The following is a 21,066-nucleotide window of genomic DNA, read 5'->3' as shown; positions in this document are numbered from 1 at the left end:
CACTCATCCTATTTTAAAGTTTATTATATCATGTAAACCCCACCTTTCTAAATTACCGCGCTAAAGGGTGTGTTGCATCTAAAAGAAAACGGAGGAAGTATAAATCTATTAAGCAATCAATTCATAAAATAAGATATGTACTAAAAATCAGAGGCTTCTGATCATAATGAAAATTAACGTCAACAATCCTTTTTAAAATACTACGTACTACAATAAATTAATTGCGTCGTCCAGCTAACCATAAAGAATTAGCTATACTATCACGAGTAGCCTTCATTGTTGTACAATTTGTTGCTTTAGCTTCACCTTGTGAACTAGAGGTGATATCTGGAAGTTCGAATGAAGGTATAAAGTTAGGATACTCTTCTAACACTCGAAAAAGTGGATCATCTAGTGAATATATTCTAATATAATTATGAAGCATAAAAGTCACAACTATAATTTGTATTTGTGTCTCAACACTAAATTGTGGCATTCTAGTAAGTATCTTCCATCTTTGCTTCAAGACTCCAAAACATCTCTCGATACAACTTCGAAGTGAGGAGTGCCACCGATTAAAAGTTTCTTGTTTATTGTTTATTGTTTATTCTAGTAACTTGGATGCATGATACCTTAACTTTGGATATGGTACTAGAAAACCATTTCGATCTGGATATCCTTTGTCAGCCAAGCAATACTTGCCTACGTAAATTTGTTATTGAAAATTGTCAGATAAATAAATCATAACAACAACTCAAAAACGTATTATATTAAAAAAAAATCTAAATATTGTAAGAAATGTATAACATACACATACCTTCAGGTGGTTTAGGGAATTTTAATTCCAGAGTTCCAATAGCATGAAGAAAAACACGAGTATCATGTGCTGATCCTTCCCAACCAGCTGATACAAATGTAAAACATGTATCAAAATCACATGCAGCCAATACATTAAATGTAGGAACTCCTTTCCTTCCTCTATAAGGCATTTGTTGGGCCTCGAGTATTGTAGCTCCAATATGAGTGCCATCTATGCATCCAATACAATCCTACCTGAAAAATAACAATTTAAACCACTTGTAAGTATAGATTTATAATTATGTTACAAGCTAACATCATAATAGTAGTTTACCTTGAAATACGGCATGTATCTTTTACCAAACAATCGATTTGATACACCTTGAGCAAGTGCGTATAAAAAAATACCAACTTTCTCGTGTACGGACATATTACAACTAGCTTTTAGTCCATATTTTGAAGATAAGTCCTCACATAATCTCATAAATAGTTGTGGTTGCATTCTAAATGCATTATTGACACAACGAATAGGATGGCCATTTAACACTTCTTTTATCCACATTTGTCCTGTCAAAATCAAAGTCATACATGGTTCCTTAAATATATACTTATAATAATATATAGTTATCAATGACATGGTATATATGATTGCAACCCAAATTGTGCGCTTTCTGTCTTCATCAATAGAAGTAAGGCAGAGTGTTTCCTTACTCGTATCAAACTATGAAACATGATAACTATGGAAATTAAATATCTAGATAAAATATATTTTCCAAATCTAAATATTTCCTAAATATATCGTAATAGTAATGTACACCTTCAAGTACCCGTTGATTATCATTATATATGGCGCATGCATCAATTAACATCCACATTTTTTATTCGTTTGAGATAAATAGAGCATGAAGTTTAATTTATAATCCATAAGAATTTTTTTTGTTTAAATAATCCTCAATCAAATGGGTCCAATATAATTTTACTCAAATTTATATACTTTAACCAGAGATCATTGTCATTTGATGTGACGAAAATCAAACTTGAATAAAATAATATTAACTTTGATACCCAAAAAATATAATAACAAAATAAATAAATGAGGAAGAACACATACCTTAACAAATCAAAGAAACTTGTATACTTTTTTTTTCCTCCTTTTGATTCTCAAATAACATACGAAAGTATAAATTTAATTATTGAAAGAAGAAGATGGAGTAGAGAGTTTACATATAGGTAGGAAAATATAACGTTATATTAAAAAAAAAAATCTGGTAGAAAAATATGGTAGAAAACCTAATATTGTGGTTGACTGGAAAACAAACACACTGAGTCAAAAAAATAAAACTTTTGTTTTTTAAAAAAAAAATAAGAAGAAAGATAATAAAACCTAAAAAAGCTACCGCCGAACAGTGTTAAAATCTAAAGATATAAAAAAATGAATCACCTCTTTTAAAGGAAAAAATGAATCACCTCTTTTAAAGGAGGCTGAGAAGTATTAAAATCTAAAGCATATAAAAAAGAAAAGTGTTGCAATTATTATGAAACAAATGTAATACATTTTTGAATAGTTCTTGAACAAGGGCTTGTTTGCTTCACCTTATTTTTGCTAGTCTGATAATCTGATATGATTTGAATGTCAGATTTGACCAAACTTTAACCTTAAATATATGATAATTTATATGAAAAACATATATTAAGTCGGGTTTTGTTAGATTTGTAATAATGTGTATTTTATTAATATGTGATATATTTTCATAATTTTTTCATTATTAAATTAAGGATATTGAGCGATAAAAAAAATGTACATAAAACGATGATCTGATCTGAATTTATTTTTCCTGATCTAATATGAACTTATTCTTTTTTATCTGATTTGATCGGAATTTTTTTTTTTTCCTAAAATATGTAAAAATAGGGTAAACTAAACAAGGTCTAACTGTTATCTTTATGTACATTTAATTTAAGTGTATTTTATAAATTGACCTCCAAATTCCAGCGTCGACTCTCACATGATTTGCACTTTTTTTTTTTGATGCAAGCCGGGGGCAGGAATTAGATTAAAACAAAGTCAAGACGATACAAAGAGTTAGGGAGGTCTATCCTCCAAAAGTAAATCACGAACATAATCTGGGGGATTAGTTAAGGTTACAATCAAAATGCCCCTATGTGGGGACTTTCTACAATATTTAGCTAGACAATCAGCTACCTTGTTAGAACTTCTGCCTTCATAATATAACCTTGCTGAACTGAGTTGCTCAATGCGGTCCCTGGAGAAGACCATGATTTGCACTTGACTATTAAAAAAAACTGACATTTCCCTCCAATTTCCTTCTTCCCTTTTTGTTTCGTCTCAACTCTCTAGTCCTCTACTCCTCCACAGACAACAGCCAAATTACAATAGTCCCCATTCATAGGCGATCAACATAGTCTATGGCCTGAATTTAGAAGATGAAGAATGAAGTTCCATAAACCAAATCTTCCCCATTTCAATTGTTACAGAGTCGAGCCAGATATCAAGGAAAGCTCTGTCTCCTATTTCCCCAATTATACGAATTTGAAGGTTAAGTTAAATTAGGGTTATGTTTTTTTTTTTTTTCTGCAATTTTTAATCTTATGTTTTTTTAATTCTTTGTACATCTATCATTTCCTCCTCACAAAGATAGCTTGTGAAGTGCGGATTTCCAATCGAATAAATGCAACAATGTTGTTTTGGTGGTTGGTGCTAGTAGTTCGAAAAAGGGAAGGAATGAAGTTGTTTTCAAGCAAGCAGTCACGGGATGATCAACGCCCCAAATTGGATGTCAATAGTTGAAATCCTGGTAAATTAAAGGTTTTTCCTTCGCAACCAAAACGGGAATAAGTTTTTTTTTTTTTTTTTTTAATGTCAAGAAAGCTATAAAAGTATAGAGTGTAAACGGATTTGATCACAGCCAACCTCGGATGAATAATTAAATATGGGAATTAAATTACTTCGTATTAAAAGAGTGATTATAATTCTTTTTAAGACAAAAGATTAGTGCATTATTTACAACTTGTCTACGAGTACTTGTACTCCCTCCGTCCTCAAAACTTTAACCTTTGGATGATTTCGTGGTTATTAAGAAATTTAAATAAAAACAAATAAAAAGATAAATTTACATTGGGTTTATAAAGAAGCATGAAAAAATAAATATTTTATATGGGGAAACTAAATTTGCACAAATATTGTTGTAAATTGGTGGGTATTTTAATATAAATGAGTCAATCATTTTGAGATTAAAATTAGGCCAAAAGGGTCGAAATTTTGAGGACGAAGGGAGTAGAGGTGGAAGTCTTGGAGAAACCGTTGAAAATATATACGAACTCAATGAAGAATTTTTATGGTAGCTATAAAGATGACAAAGCCATCCTTAATCTCAATGTATTGTATTGTATTGTAGTTTTATACTCCCTTCGTCCTTTTACTAGAGACTCATTTCTCTTTATTATTATGTGAGTAATAAATATTAAAAATGTGTCTCTAACAAAAGGATGGAGGGAGTAGTATAGAGTATTTCTTATATGTAGGGAGTACTTGAAATTGAAAGTTTGAATGTCAAAATGTATATTCCAATATTTTTGAATAGTTGTATTTTGGAGAGCTAATTTTAAAACAGAAAATCATAACCGTCAAAGGACCCACACTACACGTGGCAAACTTCCAATTACCTAACACAAACAAGTTTGTTATTGTTCTGTTTTTCCTAATAGGACATCACGGATCATCATCACTCTCCCTCTCTTTCTAAGATTTTCCTCTTTTGCAATAAAATTATCCGATAATTAAAATGGGGATTTTGTTTCCTTTTTGAGATTAATTAGGAAAACGTTTTGATCAAAAAGAAATGATTAAACCCACAATCTAATTAAAAACAATAACAAGAAGAAAAGATGGATCATATGGTGGTAGGAGGATCAAAGGAGCTAAGTTTAGGAGATTCAAATGATTTCGAGAGGGAATCGAACCTCTCGCTTAGCGATCGTCTTAAGGTCTTTAAAAGTTCTCAATTTGATCCTGACGCCTTCATCGACTCAAAATGCAAAAGAATGGCCGAAAAGGTATTGCCTTCTTCACAATTAGATTAATATCATTTTTGTATAATTTTATGATTAACATTGGGATTAGACTTTTGTTATATATACTAGCTGAATTCTCGAGTTTTTAATAAAATGTTGGGATTTTTGGTTGTATTTCTTTTACATTGTGCTACATTCTTCTAAGTATTTATTGATTTGTTTGTGTTATGGTATCCAGGAGTTAAAACACTTGACAATGTATTTAAAGGACTTAAAAAAGGCATCAGCTGAGGAGATGCGTAAAAGTGTTTATGCTAATTATTCTGCTTTTATACGGTCAGCAGAATCATCTATCTTGATTTGATTAATTTTTGTCACGTCTTTTGTTATCCAAACATCTATATCATGGTATATTTTCGTAGGATACTATCATCATAATAGATTCGTGTTAAGGTGTTATATGTTCTCGCCAAAAAGATGTACTTATATCTCCTGTATGGTTATTGTTAAATTCCTAGCGTTATGTAGAAAGTATTCCTGCAAAACATTTTTTTTCAGGGAACATGATACATCTGCACAACTTGCAGGACAGCGAAGGAGATATCAGCGCTAGAGGGTCAACTTCTATCACTTCGTAACCTCTTATCAGCTCAAGCGGCAGTTGTTCATGGCTTAGCAGATGGAGTCCATGTCAATTCTTTGTCACCAGGTGTACAAGGTCCATCAGATGAAGAGTTGTCTAATAATAAAAATAGTGAGGTCACCAAGATTGAGACATGGTTGAATGAATTCCTCGAGTCCCTAGAAGTGCTCCTAGCGGAGAGAAGGGTGGAGGAAGCATTAGCAGCCCTAGACGAAGCAGAGACAGTGGTGGAAGATGCCAATGACAGAGGATCCGTGAAAACAACGATGCTGATATCGCTCCAAAATGCCATTACAACAAGCAGACTGAAGTTAGCAGATCAACTGGTGGAAATAGTTAGTCAGCCTTCCACCAAAGGTGCTGAAAGAAGAGCAGTTGTAATGGCGCTGAAAAGACTAGGGGATGGACCGAGGGCTCATTCGTTACTTTTGAATGCACATCACCAAAAGCTTCACCATACTATACAAATTCTGAAGCCTGCAGCAACTCTCAGTGCAAATCCAGGGGCAGCATATTGTACTAGTCTCTCACAGCTCGTATTCTCTACTATCGCTCAAGCTTCTAGTGATTCTCTGGCTGTTTTTGGGGAGGACAATTCATATACATCGGAGTTAGTGACTTGGGCAGTTAAGGAAACCGAGAATTTAGGTGTTTTGGTAAGGAGGCAATCGCTTACACAGTCAGCAGCTTCAGGGAACCTGAGAGCAGCTGCTCACTGTGTGCAGATCTGTTTGGGACATTGTGCATTGCTTGAATCTCAAGGACTTTCCCTTTCTCCTGTTCTGCTCAAAGATTTTAAGCCACTTGTTGAGCAGGCGCTTAGTGCTAATCTGAGAAGGATCGAACAGAACTGCGCTGCCCTTGCTTCGTCTGACAACTGGTCTCTGACGCCTCCACCAGGCGGGGGTGTGAGTCAATCTAGGCTTAGTAGCAGTGCCAATAGATTTAATTCTATGGTCCAGGTGCGCCTCATCACTAATTGCATTTTGCTAATCAAATTCCAACAAAACATTTTTCCTTGTGATGGACTGATAATTTTATCAGAAATTTTCCTTTTCCAATAAAATCTCTTGTAGTAGTTTCATATACTCTCGTGCTTCCTCCTTCAGGATCTTTTCGAAGGCGTGGAACCCCTAGAGACTCTACAACTGGGGACACCATTGCTTGAAGGGTTAATACATGTGTTCCACTCCTACGTGAACACCCTAATAAGCGCGTTTCTAGCATCAGTAACTGAGGCAATCCAAGATGGTCTAGGACCTTCAATTGTCAAGGTGGCCGATACTGAAGCCCAACAGCTTGCTTTGCTAGCCAATGCTCTCCTTTTATCAGACGAGTTTCTCCCTCGTGCTGCTGCAAAGATGTTTCCCTTCAATCAAACTAATAGGAATGAAGAACCTTCAAGAAAAGACATTGATCGACAACATCGTGTAGCAGAACAAAGAGACTGGAAGAAGAGGCTCCAAAAATCTGTTGACAGGTTAAGAGATAGCTTCTGCAGACAGCATGCCCTTGAGCTGATCTTTACTGATGATGGTGAACTTCGTCTTACAGCACACCTATATACTCGATTGGATGGTTATGCTGAGGAGCCTGAGTGGTTCCCTTCTTCAATTTTCCAGGTTCTATCCTTCACATCTTCAAATATAATTAAGTATTAAGGCCGTGCTGTCTTCACCAATCACCCTTTAATTTTACTGAATTGAATCTATCTTTACTAATTAAATTTGATTTTATATCAACGATAACCTATTCTTGAATGATCTACAATGGTTCGTAACAGAATAGAAATTAGGCCTGCAGTTCATATACCCATAAAGGTCATAAAACAATTTACTTTTGGGTGTTTTTTTAGGAGCTTTACATGAGATTGAGTCAAATAGCTGCACTAGCATCGGAGATGTTCGTAGGAAGGGAAAGGTTCGCGACATTACTGCTAATAAGATTGACAGAGACAGTGATTTTGTGGATTTCTGATGATCAAGCCTTTTGGGAAGAAATCGAGCAGGGGACCAAGCCTTTGGGTCCTTATGGTCTTCAGCAGGTAGGATATTCAAATTCTCACCCTAGTCACCTTACCATAAGTTGCATGTTCTTAATGATTATAAGGACTTCTTTTACAGTTTTACTTAGATATGGAGTTTGTGATGCTATTTGCATCACAAGGCCGTTTCTTGTCTCGAAATCTCCAACAAGTAGCTAAAAACATCATTGCTAGAGCTATCGACGCAGTTTCTGCTACTGGGATTGATCCTTACAGGTTAGTATACTTTACATTATTAGCACGAGTTTAATTGGTTCATTGTCACTCGCCAAGTAGCACAATGCTAAATGCTTCCATTTCTGTTTGTTCTGCTTCTTTCACCCCCTTTGGCAGTTCTTTGCCAGAGGATGAATGGTTTGCTGAAGTAGCTCAGATAGCATTAAAGATGCTAACAGGAAAGGCCAACTTCGGAAATGAGGACCGTGAAGCTATCAGCCCTGCAGCATCAGCGTCTGGAAGATCATTAACATCAGCCTTTTCTCATGGGAGCCTCACAAGTATGCAATAGTAATCAACAGTTTTCTTTTTGCAGTTTTTAAGTAAAATGGACAGATCCCAATTGTAAATTTATACTTCGGAACATATGTTTGTGAGTTCAAATCTTAGCCATATTAGCTCCTTACAATAATTTTAATACCGCGATCCTACAAAGTTTGAAAAGTGCTTCAAATCAAGGCAAATGTGAGAGTTACACACATCAAATTGATTTTTACTGATTACAACTATTTATTCTAACATCTATTTTTCAAATTTTAGGATAACAACTGAACAAGTACTAAGATGTCAACAAATTATCTCAAAACATACATAGTGAAGGTGCTAGACTGGTAGTTGTATACATATGTATAATATAGAGTTGACACATAGCTAATTAACTTTGGATTCTGGTAGTTGTATAAATATATCATAATTTTGCCCATGCAATGTTATAATTGTAAAAATATAAAAAAGTTTGACCTTGGAGGTCACATGGTGCCATCTTAGCCGCCAGATTTGGCATTGGGATATGCAAGGTTAAAAATATTTTGCTTTTGATGCTCTACTTTTGATATATTTCTTGTTGGTTTTGGAACTATTGTAAACTTGTAATTATCATTGTATATAGAATGATTATATGAGAATGAAATTTATTAAAATAGGGCCTAAAGTTTGTACTAATACAGGGCCTCTTAATCTCCTGAGACGGCCCTGCATCCGCCTCTCAGCAAGAAAAGATTACTTCTTTAGACTCCACACTCATAACAATTATCATGTATCATCGTTATTATGATCATTAATGTTAAATTACAAGTTGATACAAGGATATATCTTACAAGTTTATAAGGAACAAAATAAAGCTTGTACTAATACTAAGAAAAAGTTGACTAACAACCTACCATAATTATTGGATAGTGGGGGGGGCCTTCAAACATAGGGTTGACCCCTGCTAATTTATACAATTACTATCCAAAAAATATCAAGTTAACAACTTGAATAATACTTTTCACGTTAATTAATAATGCAAAAAAGTATCAACCTTGGTCGTCGATCAGATTTAATATCTACGCAAGTGCATTAATCATTTGTATAATTTGTCCACATAATAATATAATATATAGTTTATTATTTTATTTTTGTAAAAAAATATATAGTTTATTTTAGTATTAACACTAATAAGCCTTTTAGTGTTTGTTGAAGCTTTTTAATAACATGTGCCAGCAATATGTGGCTTGAAATTATATGCAAAGCATGTTCCATAAAGAGATTAATTCCAAAGAATTAACATTAGAAATGCTACTTAAAATATACGCTTTGGACTTTATTGAGCACTACAAAAGAGAAAGACAAGAAAACCAATGAATTCTCAGGTTATTGAATAATTTTCACTTAAATAATTAGAGAATATAGTATAATTACCCACCTACATTAGATGAGTAGCAATTTAAAAAAAAATAAAATAAAAAATACAGTAGTTTAATTAATCTCTTTGTTTCTTTATCGGTAACAAAATGCAAACGATTTCATATCATCCCCTCCATTTCATATTAACGGTTGCATTGACTATAAACCAATTCAATGTATAGTTTTAACACATAGTAAAAAAATTACCCGTCAAAGTTTGTTGTTAAAAAGTAAAAGCGACAGTTAATGTGAGATGAAAAAAAATACAAAATTGAACAAATCTTTGGATTCTTTTTGTTGAATCCTAATAATATAACAAATATTTTATATTATTTGTTTTTAACCAAATAATAATATATTAATATTTTATTACTCCATCTGTCCTGTTATTAAAAGCTTATTTTTAATATTTATTATTCACATAATAAAGATAAGCAAGCTTCAAATTTAGGGACGAAGGGAGTATATTCGGTTAAAATCAAATAATATTATGAGAAACAAATGATACGGAAGTAAAATGGAAAGACTTTATTAACAAATGACATGATCCAATCCTTAAGGCTTGTTCACATTTACTGAACTGAGCTGAACTGAAATGAACTGAACTGATTGGAGCTGAACTGAACTGAACTGATTGGAGCTGAACTGAACTGAACTGAACTGAACTGAGCTGAAATGAATATTTTATAAGAGAGGAAAATTAAGAGCTGAACTGAACTGAAATTAAGTAAATATGAACAGGCCCTTAGTATCACTAAAATAATCTCAAGTGTGTCGGTGAGTTTTTCAAATGACATGATTATAAAACTTTAATAATCACTTTTTAGTATAAAGATTAAAGAAGAAAGATATTTTCTTTTTTTCACTTTATATAATAATGTTTTCTTAATGGTAGGGTTCTAATTCTATTAACCTATAAATATAGAGCTAATCTCAAGTCTCATTCATCCTTTTTAGCCAAAACAAAAATATGGCATATCAGTTAATGTTCATCATCTTAACATTCTGTTTATTTTATCTTGAATTTGTCAAAAGTATTAGCTCCCAACCATGCAACTCTAATGACCTAACAGCTTTGCATAAATTCAAGGCAGCTATTCGCCTTGACACTTCTGGCAGGCTGCTAAAATGGGTAGGCCGAAAGTGCTGCGAATGGGAGGGGATTGTATGTGAGAACACAACATATAGAGTGACAGAAATCAATCTGCCCGGGCTCATCTCAACCGAAGATTTCATTGGTCAAACGAAGATGGAAGGCGTTATATCTCCCTCAATCATGCGCCTTTCCTCTCTTGAAGTCCTTGATCTAGGAGGGCTTGTCAGCCTTTCAGGAAACATTCCTAAATCTATTGGCCTTCACTTAGTGAACCTTAGAAAGTTGAATCTCTTTGGCAATAATCTGAGTGGTCCTATACCAGAAAGTATTGGTAAGCTGTTAAAACTAGAAGAAATTCAGCTTCAAGAGAACAGGTTTCTTGGATCAATACCCTCTAGTATTGGTTCTCTAAAGAACCTGCAAATATTACTCTTGAATTCCAACAGACTTTCAGGGTTCATGCCGGATACTATTTCAAACTTGGTGAATCTGGTGACACTTGACCTCCATGACAATGCTCTAAAAGGTCCAATCCCTGAGAAGATTGGGGCCTTGAGCTCCTTGAAATCACTCGATTTCTCAAATAATCGTCTGGCAGGAGAAATTCCTGCTTCTGTAACTAACTTAACTGCCATTTCAACAGCTTATTTTGACACCAACTGTCTACAGGGTCAAATTCCATTTCCTATAAATCCTGGTGATATGCCCTCCCTTGGTTTCTTGAGGCTGCAAAACAATCAGCTAACGGGAAACATACCCTCTACATTTGGATATTTGTCATCCCTTCGTAGATTATCACTTGCAAATAACAAACTTGAGGGTGCATTACCTTCTAGTTTTGGCGATTTATCAAAACTGTCAGAGTTATATCTTGATGGTAATCGTTTATCTGAAACTATACCAAAATCCATAGGCAAGTTATCAAATCTTATTCTCTTAAACCTATCACATAACTTTATACAAGGTCCTCTTCCTCAAGAGATATCAACCCTTAAGAACCTACAAATCCTTGATCTTTCATTCAACCATCTAACCCTTCAATCCATCCCAAAGTGGCTTGCTGAGTTGCCTTCTCTTTCTCGGATTTTGTTAGCAGGGTGCGGGATCCAAGGTGAGTTTCCAGAAGTCCTGCGAGCAACTCCAAGTGCATTGCAGGAATTGGACTTGTCAGACAACAGTCTTACAGGAAGCATACCAGCTTGGATTGGGAAATTAACTGAGCTCTATTCACTTAACCTATCTAGAAACTCCCTCATTTCAGATATTCCAGACTCAATCACGAATCTGCAAGATTTGGGTATAATCGATCTTCACTCAAACAATCTCACAGGATCAGTGGAGAAGGTTTTCCAATTGGAGACCAGGTTTTCAGGCGGGTCTCTGACATATGTCGATCTTTCTAACAACAGTTTCTCAAGCGGGCATGAGAATATCGGTATAGGATCTCAAACTGGAATTCAGCTCCTAAATTTATCCAACAATTTACTTAAAAATGGACTGCCAACTTCCATAGGGAATATAGGATCACTGAAGACCTTGGATTTTAGCAACAACCAATTAACCTCAGCATTGCCAGAATCATTAGGTGATGCAAGTTTATTGGAGATATTGAAGTTACAAAGAAACCATTTTAATGGCAATATACCAAATGGGTATTTGAAGCTGAGGAAACTAAGAGAATTGGATTTATCAGATAATCTGTTGAAGGGACAAATTCCTATCGGTAAACCACTTAGCGGGTTTCCATCGAGCTCTTACTCTGGAAACCGAGATTTATGTGGAAAACCTCTTCCACCTTGTAAGATTTGAATTAGAGTTTTTGGTTCTTAGCATGATAGGAAGTTAGAAGTAGACTAGAATACTTTTTTTTTTTTTTAATGCATTTTGATTTTTAGAGCAAGTTAGCATCACACATTCATTCTCTTTGGAAAATACAATGATGATTTTAGCAGAAACTTAATGACTTATCTTGGCATGATCCAAAATAATAAAATGGAGTACAATTCACGAGTATGGGCCATACACCCATCATTTAAATCATGAGCAAAAACTATGGTGATGAGTTGGTGAGTGTCCCACTGTTTCCAAGAAATTCATGTACATTTAAAAGTAATAAAGTGCCATTTATATAGATGCTCAATTTCTTCAAATCAAGGGGTCATGCATTCATCATTATGTCTAGACAGAATTATAATTACAGGTAGGGCAATAATCCACTATGTCTAATATATCCTATAGTATTTTATATCATATGCATGTGAATGACCCTGTTATCTATGCACAGTACATGTGCATCAGAGTAAAAATTTCAGCTCCATCCATAATCAAAGGAACTGTAAAAATTCTTTTTAGAACTATACACATACATACAGACTAAGGAAATATATAATATGGGGCAAAACTAAACTCTCTTTTCTTTTTTATTTCACATATTTTGATCTTGCAGTATACCAGCTTAAATTCAATTCAATAAGGGGTTGTCTTGATTCATCCCTAATTGCTGGTAATTCATGTAGTCAAGTCCGTTTAATCGTACACAACATAAAATTTGCTCAGGCAAGTCTTCAGCTTTGTTCCCCTGTTTAATAATGTAAAACAGTTTTATCAGTAAACGATGTCGGCATGTCGCATGAGCTTAGTTTATGATAGAAAGGGATACAGCATTACAGCAGAATAAAATAAAACATAAATAATCTCAAAAAGTGCAGTATCAACTTGCCTGTATGGTGAGCCCAAAATCCAGAATACACATCTTTAATCTGTCCAGGAATGCCTCAAACCCTTTCCTTGAGATATAACTAAATCTATGCATATCTAAATCGATTTCGAAGTAATTTTCTCCCTGCAGAAAATTTGCAACAGATAATAAGAATTTTAGAACATTGAGGTAATGGTTTAACAGGGCTTATTGATTATATAAATCAGACAACCTTTAAGAAACATATTGCACTTAGTTTAGGTAAAGACAATAACCATTATTTTCCTGCTAAAAAAAGTACAATATATGTATTGTACAAATTTTCTGATTACTCATAGTTGATTTCTTAAACAATGGAATTCAATTTCAAAAGCACAAGCGCTTCAAAGAAACATAACACTCCATTCCTAAGTTCTTAACCTCTAAATTATCATTTATCAAAACTTCAAGGTGGAACAGAAACAGAACAAATATCATGAAATATATTGGGGAAGATGAATAGCTAAATTTCTACTAACCGTGAAGAACTCATGTTGAGGACGAGAAAGGACAGGCTTTTCGTTATATGCATTAATAAGCTTCTTCTCGGCTGCACTTAAATGAAGGTCGTCCACATTGCCTAGACGACCCAAAATTTTCAACCGCTCCCGGTAAGGTGCAATTGTGTCCATAGGAAAACCTTTTACCTTTTCAACTTCATCATCCATCAATCTCTGCATACACAAGAAGCATACGAAACAAATTTAGAATACAGAGAATGAAAAAATTCTGAAATTAGGGAATTAGAAGTAATTACATGACCATCACATCTTACCCTGATACTTTCTTGAAAGTTGGATGGAATTTCCTTTAAAAAACTTTCATTTATCTTGAAATACATCACTATATTAATTCCTTCCCCATCAACTTCATTCTGGAAAAATGCAGGAGGATATAATGGCACCTGCACATCAAGAAAGAAAAGCTGAGACTATCAAACGCAAAATCTAAATAAATTGGCCATAGTGAAAGAAGACCTTTGCCATCAAATTTAAGCTAGTTATCATGTCAATCACAGTACCATATTAAGGTCGGACAATATAAACTAGTTAATGTAAACAAAATAGCATGCACTGTGTATTGACAAATGCTCGAATGGACAAATAATTATAATGTGGCACCTCAAAGAGTAAAAATAATAAAACAGAATAAGGTTTCCAACGACCAAACAGAAAAGTTCAATGCAAGATGCCTGAATCACAATTCTTATAGATTTCAGCAGACAAATCAACCTTAAGAGGCCAAACATAAAAATTGAAAACCTCATGCATATGCAGAGACTTCAGAAAAGTAGGAATGTTGTTCCCCTTCTTAGCACTCCGTACTATTTTACTAAAAAACCATTAATCATAGGGTCTATATTGAGTCACAGGAGGTGCTCATAAAAAATAAATAATAAATAAATAAAAGAGAGGCTCCAAAACGAGTTGGCCATCAGTCTTTCGGATTGGAAATTTTATAAAGAATAAAAGTACAGAAACATTAAGATATCTCAAGCTGAGAAACCAGGATCAGAACTGTTAATTTAAACAAGGGAACACATTTCTTAAAATTTGGCTTTGGTATAAGATGAGTTAGACTACCTGAGCATTTACAATGAGAAGGGGTGGGAACCCCCCCGCTGAAGAATTTACTGCAGGAAGTTCCACATATCGAGCCACGTGCTCAATTTTACGTGGGGACAAGAATAAATCAACACCGATAGGATAGTATGCAGCATAAGGTGGAGCAAATTCCTTCTTTTTATCCCTGTCATATGAAAGTAAGTTTTCCAGAGTCAAACAATCAGAAAAAAATCTGAAATTATGGATCAAGAAATTAAGTTTTCACTATATTCATGACTTATGCATCCCAGAAGATATTGGCATTATCCTTCAAAGATTAATATAAGCAGCATTTTGCTCTTACCTAAAATAATTCTGGCCACGAACTCTAAAGGAATTTGGCTCAATATGTGACCAACTATCCATTACTCTCTTTTCTATTCGACTAAAAGGTACTTGAGACCCTGCTAGTGGTTTTTGCAGGAGCATCTTTGATGAAACTGCACAGAATTTAAATACTTTTGAGATTAGTAAACCGACATAAAGATATCTACAACTTTCATTACTTAATAGACACAAAGTAATGGTGCATACATCTTGAATTGGGGGGTCCATCCCTCCATTTGAAGGAAAGCTTTAGCGCTGCCTTCTTTTTCGCACTTTGCGGACTAGAGCTGAGAGAATTTCTCTTCTCAATAGAAGGTATGGTCGTAGTATTCAGGCAAGGCAAACAATTATTATGAAGGATGCCGCAATTATCTAACATTTTGTCCTCCTTGCTGCTGCTTTCATCCACAGAAGAGGATATTTCATCAAGGTACACTGGATGCTTTGTTTCTATTGAGTTTCTACCAAGATCACTCGTAGAATTCCGAGCAGAGTGTACTTCATGCGAATTTCTACCCACTGACAAAGCATTTTGAGATGATATATCTGCATTGATTCTTTTCTACTAAGATGGGTACGGAAAGCCTATACCATTGTGTTCATATAAGTATAACAAAGGGGGGAGACATACCTTCTGGGATACTCTGAAAATCTTCTTCGCCGTCAGACTCAAAAATCATGTTTGAATCATACCATGCCTCCTCAACGCTATTGCCTGTCAAGACCATAATAAGCGATAAACACAGTTAATGTGAGAGAAGAGCAACACAATAATCCACAAGAAGTAATGTTATATCTCAGTAACTCTCAATCTGACAAGGGCTTTGTTTGATGGATAAGTCATCAGTGAACAATGCCCACAATGATAACAAGCAAGAAACAGCCACTGGATTTTTTAAAAAATTTAGTTCATAATGTCTAATTCATTTACACATTTGGAAAATTAAGGGATTGCCACTATTGTAACCACACAATCTCAATTACTCCGTACTTCTTATAAAAGACGGAGCAAATGTAACAGATGGTTCAACTAGATAACTACTTGACTGTTGCTTATCATTCATCATGGTAAAACAACTATGCCCACTACCCAGCTTTCAGCTCAACTGCATCAGAGAGCCCAAGATTGTATTTAGCATAATTCTATTCTTAAAAACAGGTCTGTAATTAGCACTTGGTGCTGGAAAACATTATCTTCCACAAACTCAACATAAAAGCATAAGCGAGTTTGCCAATGATATACATTCTATGCAAGATCAACAACAGGAATTTGTCCAATCTGTTTAACAATGTGTAACAAGTCCAACAAACCAAATAACGCTGAAATCTCACACCATCAGCAGCAATTAATCAGAAGTTAATGCAGTCTGAGACGAATTGCTAGCACTAATAAGCAAATTCCACTATGCTAAACACCGTAAGCATGACTATTCAGGCACTCAAATGCCAGCATATCAGCATTACTAAGCCTCATTTATCCTCTTTTTTCTTTAATTAGATGATCTTGAATCCTTAAACTTCCGGCATTAAAATCCCACATAATTAGAACTTAATAATAGCAATTACCTGTTGTTATAAACAACCATTCCTAATTATCAATCTAGGTTTGAAGTCAGAATCAAAAACCCACTTTTGGCAATAGCTTGTACATGGAGAAAAGCATAAGAATCAGCTAAATCAAGTACTACCACAATTGGATAATTAAATTAATTTAATCATAATACTAATCACATTAATCAAACTCCCATCTAACTTTTGTATGTTTACATAATCTTACCCACAAAAGTAAAGTAACTCTCAGCCAAAAAGTGAACAAGCATCAGCTGCCACCCAGAAAAATTAATGCACATTTCCTCACATCATCAATTAAAAAAACAACAAAAGACCACAGCTTTATCCAATTCTACTTGTCGGTACATAGAGACCGCCAAGGACAGTGGTGTAGACGGGATTCGATCTGACACGACCTCTCGAGACTTTACCAACTAAGCTAGCTAACATCGACTTTAACCATCCAATGCAAGTAATATTTTCAGCTCAAAAATCAAAATTACAAAACCCACAAAACAAATCACACTAAAAAAAATCAACTACAAAAATGAAATTAAACATAAACCCAGAAAAATTAAAAGTAGAAAATAAACCTTGGTAGGTGGGATTAGTAAAAGATCGATCTGTGAAAGAAGTATTGTTACAGGCATCCAAAGAACGATCAGATAAACGAGAAGAAACGCGTTTCTTAATTCCAGATTTTCTCTTTTTGCGATTGTTACTAGTAGTAGCAGTACTAGTACTATGATGGGTTTTCTTCTTTGACCTCTTTGATTGTTTCCCAACACACCCTTTTGGGGTTGATACACAAGCTCCCATCTTTTGTGCCCCTTTCTCTCTCTAGAAATTGCAGAAGAGAGAGAAAAAAAAAGGGGGAAGAAGATGATGAAAAAATGGAGGAAATATCGAGAATTATAATACTACTATAAAGTATAAACAATTATAATTATGAAGATGATGATGTGTATAAATACAATGCAATGAATTGAATTGAATTGAATGCAAAGAGAGGAAAGAGAGAGAAAATAAAAAGCAGCAAAACGTGATTTCGAAGGAAAAAGATATATTTGTGTGGGTGGGTCGGATGATATAAGGAAAGAAGAAAGAATAGGAAAGAAAGAGCTTTGTTATGCAACAAACGAGGAGAAGAACAACCGCATTCTTTTATCTGGTGATTATAAATTTATAAATTTGCAGCGATGTAGACGAGACTCGGTTTGAATAGCAAACATATTAAAGGGTGTTTTCTTCATTTAAATTTACGGAGTTTTAATTTTAGATGATTAACTTTGATTTCACCTTCTTCGTCTTTATATTCACGTTTAATAAGATCTAATGAAATATTTTATGTCTCATAAAAAATACTTCATCTGTTTCTATTTAGTTGACGCGTTTGATTTAGACAGTTAGACACATATATTAAGGAGATGAGAGAGAGTGAGAGATAATGAAAAAGCAAGTGGAGTAGTTTGTAAATACAAGGTAAAAAATTTATTCCAAAAGAAAACGTGTCAACTAAAAAAAACTTCCTAAAAAGGAATACGTGTCAACTAAAAAGAAACGGAGATAGTACCTCTTTATTGCACATAATAGTTAACATAAGAGATATATAAATAGTTTTTTTTTTTTTTTTTTTTGTAAGTATATTGTTGTTGATTTTTATTTCTCTTTGATTGATGTTGATTTTTTATTTTCTTTGGTTGATGTTGATTGTTGAGAAAATTAGAGTGATTATTTTATTAGCATTATGATGATTTGAGGATTACTATGAAAAAGATTGATAGTAGATCTAAATATTTAATGAATTTAAAAATATCATCCTTAATTATTGTTGGACTAAAATCTTATCAATTTGATTTTGGTTGAGACCTTTTATTCAATATTGGGATATGAGGTGGATATTGGAGCACCTACTTCTCCAACCCTCACTTTTTGTTTAATTGACTTGGATTATGTTAATAGTTAAAATGGATCTTATATTGCTGTCATTCAAAGAAAGTAAATATTTTCAAACCCTTTTAAATCATACTTTTTTTATTTAATATTCATTTACATAATTGTACCCCGTACATTTTAAGTACTAGTGTACTACCAATGTGATATTGGTAGTCAACTCATAAATTAATATGATCCATTCATTTTAATTTAATCTTTACGTGCATATAAAATATCTCGATTACATTGTCAAATTTTAACCTAAGAGAAAAACAATTGTGTGAGATTTTGATAAATTTGAGTTACTCCGTAATATACATATCTAAAATATCAACTTTCAATTATTTAAAAAAAATCATGTACTTAAAGATATCTATATTTAAAGTTTTATTAAAGATTTGAAAAGGACAAACAACCCATTGAACTAGAATTATATTCCGAAAAATACTTTCTTGGAATAACATATCTAATCAATTTTCAAGTGCATTAAACTAAAAAGTAATCTATACCTCACCACTAATATTCTTTAATCAAGTAAAGACTTGATAAAATCCAAAAACTTTATAACAACTTGATCATTACAAGAATATATAATAGAATTAAAATTACCTCCACTTGATTTGACTTTATCAAAATTAATATTTTGCTCACTACAATATAATTTGAATTAAACTAATCTAATTAAAATTTATAATCGTTAATTAAAAAAGTACTCCGTATTTACTTCATTGAGAGTTAAAAAAATAACACATAATTTTAATTTATGTATACTATCTTCATTAAATATAAGATGCAGTTTTGGAATTTTTATATCTTATCAATAATGTCAAATTACAACTAATATTTAACGGAAGTAGTATATTAAATCTATATATGTAATTGGATAGAATTTGTATCAAAAGCACCGTGTAAGAATAAAGAAACCAAAGCCATTTTTTTTTTTTTTTAAGGGAAAAACCAAAGCCAAATTAAAGAAGAAAAAGAGTGAGATTTTTTATTTTTTTTGAAAATCAAGAAAAAGAGTGAGATTGATTAATTAGTTGAAACTTCAAAGTCTAACCGATAAGAAGGGCAGTCAAAATAGAAAAAGAGGTTCAGATTCAGTCAGTCAGTCACGGCAGTTGTAAGCCGCGTTTGTTAGCGTATTCTTATTGGCTTTAACTATTGTTTATTACGCTCATTAAGTACTTCTGCCACGTGTGACCAAATCTATGGCAAAGCGTGTGCATTTTTTTTTTTTTTATTATTTTTTCTTTGTTTTCAGTGAATTTTTGTAATTTTCAGTAGCATGCACCTTTATTTTTATTTTTATTTTTTTATTTTTTTTTAACTTTGATGTTATTTTTTAGTGGAAATTGGAAGGTACAGAAAGCAAGGACTCATGTTTGTTGTTGCTAGCTAGCTTTACCCTTTTCCCAATTTTGTCTATTATGATTGTTGTATTGTAAAAATGGCAAAATTTTCTTCTTTTATGTGTTTGTTTTTCTTATGTGGACCGCTTAAGTGGTTGTTACTACTCCTTCGGTCATTCAATATTGTTGGCGGAGTTGAGGAGTGAGAAAATTAGTGGGATCGAAAGTAATGTATATGTGAAAAAGTTATGATTTGTTATAGACATTTATAACATAACAAGTATAAGAAAATTTAATAGAGATAGGGTAAAATTTAGGTAAGCGAAAATAAATTTCATCAATTTTATGTGACATTATATCACTATATCATGTCCCTTAATCTTAAGGAATAGATCAATCACTCATGTGGCATGTGCTGAAATGTCCTTGCCACCAAATAGCTCTTTCATCATTTGTATAACAAACGTCTACATTATAAGTACATTGGCTTAAGGAAGTTGTTTTCCATCTAAAAGATGCCATGTAGTATATGCTAATTATGGTTAAGACTTAAGAGGTATTGATGGTGATATTATTAACCTTCTAGTACAATCTTTAATGTTTAAGAGATTAAATTAGAGTCTTTTCACTTTCTTTCTTATAGAGCTAGCTAGGCTGATCATGCAATAATTTTGTGTTTTTTTAACTTTTTTTTCATACACAGTAAATCTAATTTATCTAATCGATCCTAAATTATCCACGCAATTATCCAAGTGTTTTTTTTTTAAAATAATAATAAAATTAAAATTAAAAAAAAAAAAAAAAAAACTCCTTTTTTTAGTTAATTTTGTAATGTATAGGGCTTGTTCATCAACAAATCAAATACTAGAAACAAGAAAAAAAGTACTTTTCACTCTTCTAATTATTAAATTTTCTTATAATCATGATTTCAACAAGTCAGACTAATTTTTTTTATTCTTAATATGACACATACACATGACTTTATAAAACTAAAAACCATAAAACTTAAAACTATAGTGATTGATAGAGTATATGGGCCTCAACCATCAGTTTAAGCTTTTGGTTGAAGCCCAGGAATATGTTATAC

The 21,066-nt window shown here is 33.2% G+C and overlaps 4 protein-coding genes across 5 annotated transcripts; 2 read left to right on the top strand and 2 right to left on the bottom strand.

The window, feature by feature from the left end:
* Nucleotides 1–217: 217 nt before the first annotated feature.
* LOC145628491 (uncharacterized) lies at nucleotides 218–1,339 on the bottom strand. The gene is made up of 4 exons (XM_081680802.1): nucleotides 1,112–1,339; nucleotides 797–1,028; nucleotides 612–681; nucleotides 218–404 (listed from the first exon to the last, which is right to left on the bottom strand). The coding sequence occupies exons 1-4, from the start codon at nucleotides 1,337–1,339 to the stop codon at nucleotides 218–220; spliced, it is 717 nt and encodes a 238-aa protein (XP_081536928.1).
* A 3,947-nt stretch (nucleotides 1,340–5,286) lies between these two features.
* On the top strand, nucleotides 5,287–8,178 carry LOC145628486 (exocyst complex component EXO84A-like). The gene is made up of 6 exons (XM_081680787.1): nucleotides 5,287–5,303; nucleotides 5,397–6,414; nucleotides 6,562–7,074; nucleotides 7,308–7,496; nucleotides 7,576–7,712; nucleotides 7,830–8,178. Exons 1-6 carry the CDS (start codon nucleotides 5,287–5,289, stop codon nucleotides 8,002–8,004), a joined length of 2,049 nt encoding a protein of 682 aa, XP_081536913.1. The 3' UTR covers nucleotides 8,005–8,178.
* A 2,168-nt stretch (nucleotides 8,179–10,346) lies between these two features.
* LOC145642231 (uncharacterized) lies at nucleotides 10,347–12,565 on the top strand. Its single transcript, XM_081693345.1, has one exon. It carries the CDS (start codon nucleotides 10,348–10,350, stop codon nucleotides 12,280–12,282), a length of 1,935 nt encoding a protein of 644 aa, XP_081549471.1. The 5' UTR covers nucleotide 10,347; the 3' UTR covers nucleotides 12,283–12,565.
* Nucleotides 12,566–12,581: 16 nt separating this feature from the next.
* On the bottom strand, nucleotides 12,582–17,846 carry LOC145642242 (uncharacterized). 2 transcript variants are annotated; one of them, XM_081693356.1, is made up of 9 exons: nucleotides 17,286–17,846; nucleotides 15,773–15,856; nucleotides 15,349–15,687; nucleotides 15,119–15,254; nucleotides 14,794–14,959; nucleotides 13,986–14,114; nucleotides 13,690–13,884; nucleotides 13,193–13,315; nucleotides 12,582–13,051 (listed from the first exon to the last, which is right to left on the bottom strand). In XM_081693356.1, the coding sequence occupies exons 1-9, from the start codon at nucleotides 17,509–17,511 to the stop codon at nucleotides 12,935–12,937; spliced, it is 1,515 nt and encodes a 504-aa protein (XP_081549482.1). In that variant the 5' UTR covers nucleotides 17,512–17,846; the 3' UTR covers nucleotides 12,582–12,934. The 2 variants fall into 2 exon arrangements, with proteins under 2 accessions (XP_081549482.1, XP_081549491.1); XM_081693365.1 differs by having other exon boundaries at nucleotides 15,349–15,660.
* Nucleotides 17,847–21,066: the final 3,220 nt, after the last annotated feature.

The sequence above is a fragment of the Chenopodium album genome, chromosome 1 (assembly GCF_948465745.1).
Source record: "Chenopodium album chromosome 1, dcCheAlbu1.1, whole genome shotgun sequence".
In the NCBI taxonomy this organism is placed as follows: Eukaryota; Viridiplantae; Streptophyta; class Magnoliopsida; order Caryophyllales; family Amaranthaceae; genus Chenopodium; species Chenopodium album.
Note: the sequence above shows the minus strand (reverse complement) of the source record. Positions and strands in the feature narration are given on the sequence as shown.